Genomic DNA, 7,213 nt, shown 5'->3' with positions numbered 1-7,213 from the left:
ATGTATACTTTATAGTGAGGTTTATCATAATGCACGTAATATTATTTAGGTAGTTAATGAAAACTTACTTTTTGAAGATCTATTCTAATAGTACGGATGCTACCGAGTGGCAATCCAAGCTAAGCCTTAGCCATCACAATAGTCATTAAGTATAAAATAAATGTTTTCCAGGACTAGCCATGGCCTTTCTATCGCATCAAATTAATCAACTCTAAATTAATAATTCTTTTCAAAAGAATGTAAGACTCACTAGGCAATTAAATTAATATCGAAGAAGTCCTATACAAAACCAATTAAAACGAGATTTAGGCTAGAGAGTACAAATTTCCATTTAACAAATAGATAATTCAGACAGTTCCAAAGCTTCGCAGAATTTTAGGCTGTCAACATCAATGTCTAGTTGTTAGTAGAAAGGTTTTAGTAAAAACAATAAATTGGTTTATGATTTTCTTTTCTTAGACCTAGTATTCAAAACATATAATTTATCATATTAATAACTCAGTAATATGTTAACTGGAGAGATGATTTTTACATAATTAGAATGCTAAAGCTAATGGATAACTCAATGGTATACGGTAATCGGCACCTATATACATACATACATGAAGAACACCACGAATATCGCGTCATAATGTGACTTACAGAGTATTTTTCTGGAGGACTAAGATATGATTATTCTTTAAGACACGCAATACAAAAAGTTATAGCACATTTGGCGTCTTAATATAATATAATGCGGTTATCTCACCCATCGACCGAAACCTATCTTACGAAGCAAGCAGCTTGACTAATGAAATAGATGGTATAAGCTTGAAATTAATAATGAAAAAAAAAACGAGAGATGAGAGGTACCCACGCAGATATCTTTGTAGAAAGTCTACCTAAAAATCGTGAAATTTCCCAAAACCCTACGATATGTTTCCAAGTCAAACTTTACGATCAATATGAAGACAGCAATCGGTAAAATGTCTCAGGCGGCATTCGGGATTATAGTCTTAAGCAATTTTTTTGTAGTAAAATATTGGACCGAATAATTTTCTTCTCTGTCAACATTAAATTAAGTAAGTGACATAGTAAACTGACTGTGACAAATGGTCCAATTCCTTAGGGAAATCAGCGCTGAAGTCAAAAGGAAATCTAGAATTGCAACATTACCTCGTAGTAACAACATTGCAGCAGAAGCTAAATTATCCTTGAAAGTACAAAGAACAAAATGTCGTCTCGGGTTTTTTTTATTTATTTGCTGTATTATTCTCAATTATTCTTGTTCTACTGTTTTCAACAACTGTTGCTATTTTCATAAGGGTTTCCTTAGTCTGTGATACATTTACAAATAATATGAAACTTTGGTGAATAAGAGTTGCAAGATGGAATCTAAATTAGGATTTCTTTTTACACTATTATTCAAAATCGTTAATACATAGGACATATTCAATAAAATATATTTATATAGGTATTTTAAATACTGTAATACACTACGTAAGTAGATATATATATATAGCGGCGCACCCGCCGGTAGCCTCGCGCTGTTGGCTCGTTGCTAAGCAACAGATACCCCGGTAGCGGTTGGGTAACGGGAGGCCGGCGGCAGTTGGTCGTTGAATACCGCACGCAGCGCAATAGTCTTACAACTTATTTTAATTATTTTTATGACGATCCAACAATTGGCTTCCCAACTCGGGCAATAACAGTGATTATTCGTAACGAACTCACGTCGACAACGTTCGTGTCTATAAGGTCTTTGTCTTACAGCGGTTTTGAAAAGTGAACTGTTACCAAGTGCGTAGTGCGTATTGTTTTATAGTGAAACTGTTTATAAATCATATTGTTGACAATGCCGCGTAATAATGCCCGTCGTAAAAGTCAGATTAGTGACAGTGAAGAAGTGGCAGACGTTTCCTTCTCCAGTGAGAACCAGTTCGCGTCACTATTGACCGCTTTCGCAAAGGTTCAAGCGGAGTCCAATAGTCAACTCGTAGCAGCTATCCTAGCAGCACAGTCAGGCGGCGCTGCTGGTTTCGTTTCGCCACCACCTTCACCACACACATCACCTGCGACATTGGGTAACTTCGCCAAATGCACGGCCCGGTTCCGCGGCGACACTGACGCCGACCCTGCGGTCTTGGAGGCATTCATCGATAATATCGAAATTTATAAAGAGTGTATGAGTATACCTGACACTATAGCACTAAAGGGCTTGCCGATGCTCCTAGAGGGAGATGCTGCCGTGTGGTTTAGAGATATTCGAACCTCAGTAACTTCGTGGGAAGAAGCTATGAGTCGCTTGCGTGCTATGTATGGTACGCCGCGGCCACCACACAAAGTGTTCCGTGACATATTTAAGTCCGAGCAAGATGCTGATCGCACAGAAGTGTTCGTGGCCCGCCTGCGCGCCCTTCTCACTACGTTACCTTATGTATTAGAAGAACGAGTACAGCTAGACATTATATATGGGTTACTAAACAGATCTATAAGGAAAAGAGTTACGAGAGAGAGTGTAACTACGATAGAACTTATATATAAAGCCCGTAATGTCGAAGAAGCGTTAAGTGAAGCAAATAAACTGTCGTCGAAGTCGTCGTCAACTGTTACGAAGTCAGCGCGCGATTCCATAAGTCGTGCGCATTGCGCGCCAACAGCGCGCGCCATAACGCCTGTGCGCGAGCAGCGCGCACCGCCGCACGCAGCGCGCGGTGCGCGTCCACCCGCCGAAGCGCAGCGTTCCGCCCCTACGGCGCCGGCCCCGCAGCCAGATAGTGCCGACTTCGCGCCTTCTACGTCCAGTGCTCCGGTAGTAAGTTCTACCAAACGAGGTAAATTTTGTGTCTACTGTCGTAAATCAGGACATGATAGAAGTGCTTGTGATAAGAAAAAAAGTGATTTAAAGTGTTACGGTTGCGGTACCAAAGGTACCATTAGATCAAATTGTGACAACTGTAAATCTAAAACATTTTACTCTCTTTCTGAATATAATAGTCTAAGTAGTAATTGTAATGTAGGTAACTTTAAATCGTGTGACTGTCGTCAGGCGTCAAAGAATGAAAATTTGTGTTTAGATAGATGTCACACTCAGAGGTCAAAGAATATAAAACTGTCTCTGAGAGACACTTTTCATAATAGTACCCAATGTTGTAGTAATAAGTTGTGTGATTGTTACTATATGTCAGAGAATATAAATGTGTCTCCGAGAGACAATGTTAATGTAGGTAGCAATGTTAAAACTTATAATTTATGTAATCAATGTTTAAATGTATCGCGAGCGGATTTTTGCGTTTCACCGTTGTGTTTTATGCGGAATGACGACTCAACGCGCCGACCTCTATTAAATATTGAGGTATATGGGTTTCGTGGTACGGGTTTAATAGATACCGGTGCTAAATGTTGTGTTGCTGGTAGCACTCTTTATTTTTTACTTCAACAGCAACAGCATCCCTTTCGAGAGCATTTATTGTCAGTTAAACTTGCTGATGGTTTAATTCGCGATGTAAATGTAAAGCTCGTGGATATAAATGTTCAACTTGCAGGTATGCTAATACCTACCACTTTTGTTATTTTCCCCGACGCGAGTAATAATGAAACATTGTTATGCATTGATTTTTTGCGTAAAGCCCGTATAGTCCTTAACTTACCTGAGAATTACTGGTTCACAGCTGATCGCCCCGAGGTCATTCACCCCTTGTGTTTTGAGTCATGTGGTGACATAGTTGGATGTGCAGCCACAAATGTTTTGCGGCCAGATGAGGGTTCCATGCTATCTCCATCAGAGAAGATTAGACTCAGTGAGCTACTCCAAGAATATGAAGACATCTTTGGAGAAGGGGGAGGGCCTACGCCTTTTGCGGAGCATTGTATAGAGACTGGGGAGCATGCGCCTATTGCTGTACCTCCGTACCGACTTACGCCCGCCATGAAAGCTCTTATGCAAGAACAATTGGAGCATATGATCCAACAAGGTATTATTGAGGAATGCGAGTCTGCATGGGCGGCGCCAGCTCTTTTAGTACCTAAGAAGGATGGGTCATATAGATTTTGCGTAGATTATAGGAGACTGAATGCTATTACAAAGAGTGACGCTTATCCGTTGCCTGTTATCGACGATTTGCTGCAGTACACAGGTAAGAGTTGTTACATGAGTACTGTGGACCTGCGGTCCGGTTACTGGCAGGTTTCCGTTCGTATGGAGGATCAGGATAAAACTGCGTTCGTGACTCCCTTCGGAATGCATAGATTTAGGCGCATGCCTTTTGGTTTACGCAACGCACCAGCCACCTTCCAGCGGCTCATCGATAGATTCCGGTCGGGAGCAACTCTCAAGGACGTTACCATTCTAGGATACATAGATGACCTCATTATAATCTCAGCCAGCTACGAATAACATCTTCGGGATCTTCGTGCCGTATTTGAACGTCTCCGTACTTTCTGCCTGCACGGTAATCGCGATAAGTGCATGTTTGCGCGTGACAGTGTCAAGTATCTTGGGCACGTTATTACACCCGAGGGAGTATCACCAGATCCAGACAAGGTCGCTGCCATCTTGGAGATGAAGGAGCCACGTAACTTGAAGCACCTGAAAAGTTTCCTACAAACTGCTTCTTGGTTTAGGAAATTTATTCCGAACTTTTACCCGCCCACGGGTAGACTGGTCCGCTGGGCTATGAAGCTGCAATCCTTTGACCTCAAAGTAGATTATACTCCAGGTAAGGCTAACCTTATTGCAGATACCCTCAGCCGACCGCCATGTGACGAAGTTGCTCGTGACATCTGTGAAGTGTGTACCGTTGTAGTGGAAATTCCGCGCTGGGATGCTGCTACGCTCCGTGGCGACCAACTTGCTGATCCTGAAGTGGCGAAGATAGTCTTGGACCTGGAAGGAAAAGAAGAAGTATCGATTAAAAGATGGACAGAAAGAGGATATCATATGTCAAAAGGAATACTTTACCGTTATGCTGATCCGGAGACAGAAGAACCACAGCTTGTTATACCTGAAAAGTTAAGAGAACAGGTTATGAAAGAGTATCACGATGCTGCTACTGCAGGTCACGGTGGAGTAGAGAAGACACTGCAACGCATTTCGCAAAGATTTTATTTCCCTGGAATGAGACGGTTTGTGGAAGATTATTTAAAAACTTGCATTAAATGCCAAAGGTATAAGCCCTCCAACTGTAAACCAGCCGGACTTATTCAAACGCCCGTACCTGCACAAAGATTTGAAATCATAGCCGTCGATCTTTTCGGACCACTAACAAAAGGACCTAATGGTGAGAGGTGGATCCTTATCATTGAAGATACGGCCAGTAAGTGGGTGGAAATATTCCCCCTCGTAGAAGCGACATCCGAAGCTTGTGCCAAAATATTTGTTGAGGAAATCTTCTTACGTTATGGTGTGCCTCGTCGGGTTGTTTCAGATAATGGTGTCCAGTTCGTTGCAGACGTTATGCAACACACTGTTTGTTCTAGGAGTGGAGCAGAATCTCATCCCGCTTTATCATCCAGAGGCGAACCCCGTCGAGAGGAAGAATCGCGAGTTAAAAATACAACTCGCCATTCTAGTCGAGAAAGAACATGGACAGTGGCCATCTGCGCTACCTGCAATACGTTTTGCATTAAATACTGCGTCGTCTAAAAGTACCGGGTACACGCCGTCATTTTTAACGTTTGGCAGAGAGTTACGCTCACCTTTTTCCGCTCGGAGTGATCTTCGAGCCATCGTCGAAGCTGAAAATTATGTGCCGCAGATAACACCGTACCTTTTGAAGCTGAATGATGTTTTAAGGACAGCTAAAGAGACCTGCGAAAAAGAACAAGATGTTGGTAAGATATCAAAAGATAAAACACGACGAGAGGCTGAGGTATTTGAGCCTGGTGATCTCGTACTTCTGAAGACTTACACGTTGAGTAACGCTAGCAAGGGTATCAGCTCCAAGTTTAACCCAAGGCGTGATGGACCTTATCAAATCTCAAAGAAAGTAAGTCCCACTACCTACTTACTTGAACATTGTAAGGAACCTTTTGATTTTGTAGGAAAGTATCACGTCTCTGATTTTCGGCGTTATCATTCGCGATCCGAGGGTGATCCTGTGGAGCCAGTGGTACCAAAAAGAGGGCGTGGCCGTCCGCGTAAGATCAATGCTTTATTTTTTTAATATCTTGTGTATCCTTAAACTAAACTGTTGTAGTGTTGATTTTTCTTGATTTTGTTTGACCGATTGTGAGGACACTGATTAGGTCAAAAGGGGGAGTATGTAATACACTACGTAAGTAGATATATATATATAGCGGCGCACCCGCCGGTAGCCTCGCGCTGTTGGCTCGTTGCTAAGCAACAGATACCCCGGTAGCGGTTGGGTAACGGGAGGCCGGCGGCAGTTGGTCGTTGAATACCGCACGCAGCGCAATAGTCTTACAACTTATTTTAATTATTTTTATGACGATCCAACAATACTATTATAATTTAGGATACTACAAATGATAGGTATATTATTAGAATACAGAAAATAACGATTTTCTATTAATATACCAGCTTTTCTGAAAAAACGGCCGGTTCAAATGACATTGTAATGAGTGTGAGTAACATCAGATTACCAAAAGAATATCAGAGATCAAACAGAAAACGTATAACGAGAAGAACTGAATAAAAAATAAAAGGAAATGTTGTAAAAGAAATAAGATACGAATGTTAATGACATACAGATACCGCATATTACAAAAAAAACGTCTTTATCAAAAAAATTCGCAAATCACGTTCTTATTCTCTGTAGCTTTAAAATGTTATTCCAAGTTATTGACATAAATTAACATTGTTATCTTAATTTTTCTGTTCAAAGCCTGATGGATTACAGAATGCCGATTGAAAACCGATACATTTTTAAATGAAACGTCGTATTTAATACAAAAAACTCACCCGACGGTAGACTTTAAATGTAAATAGTTTATTTAAAAAGGATATGTACTGTATACAGCCACATATTTACAATGACACTGTCACTTGACTACTGAAAATTTCAAATTGGGCTAAATCATCAACTTGGGACCACATTTATGTGTAATAATAATATCCCTGGACAAATCACACAACGCCATCTAGTCCCAAATAAGTTACGCTTAGATAAGTTTTCTTTAGATTCATGTACAATATACATAGAAAACATACAAACAATTATACTTATGAATACAAATGTTTGAACCGTACGAGTTATCGAAAGTAAAGCGGTGT

The 7,213-nt window shown here is 40.8% G+C and overlaps 1 protein-coding gene across 1 annotated transcript; it reads left to right on the top strand.

Moving 5' to 3' along the window:
* Positions 1 to 1,801: 1,801 nt before the first annotated feature.
* LOC131849740 (uncharacterized) lies at positions 1,802 to 4,375 on the top strand. The gene is made up of 2 exons (XM_059199858.1): positions 1,802 to 2,813; positions 3,168 to 4,375. Exons 1-2 carry the CDS (start codon positions 1,835 to 1,837, stop codon positions 4,373 to 4,375), a joined length of 2,187 nt encoding a protein of 728 aa, XP_059055841.1. The 5' UTR covers positions 1,802 to 1,834.
* The last annotated feature ends 2,838 nt before the right edge of the window (positions 4,376 to 7,213 follow it).

The sequence above is a fragment of the Achroia grisella genome, unplaced genomic scaffold (genome assembly GCF_030625045.1).
Source record: "Achroia grisella isolate CSIRO2021 unplaced genomic scaffold, CSIRO_AGI_Agris_v1 utg1111, whole genome shotgun sequence".
NCBI classification, from domain to species: domain Eukaryota; kingdom Metazoa; phylum Arthropoda; class Insecta; order Lepidoptera; family Pyralidae; genus Achroia; species Achroia grisella.
This window is presented reverse-complemented; position numbering and strand designations above follow the sequence as displayed.

Bases quoted from the DNA above. Each gene is read 5' to 3' on its own strand.
- LOC131849740 (XM_059199858.1), top strand. From the start codon at position 1,835: ATGCCGCGTAATAATGCCCGTCGTAAAAGTCAGATTAGTGACAGTGAA. The intron at 2,814-3,167 runs GTAAATTTTGTG...ACTATATGTCAG, and splicing joins AGTAAGTTCTACCAAACGAG to AGAATATAAATGTGTCTCCG.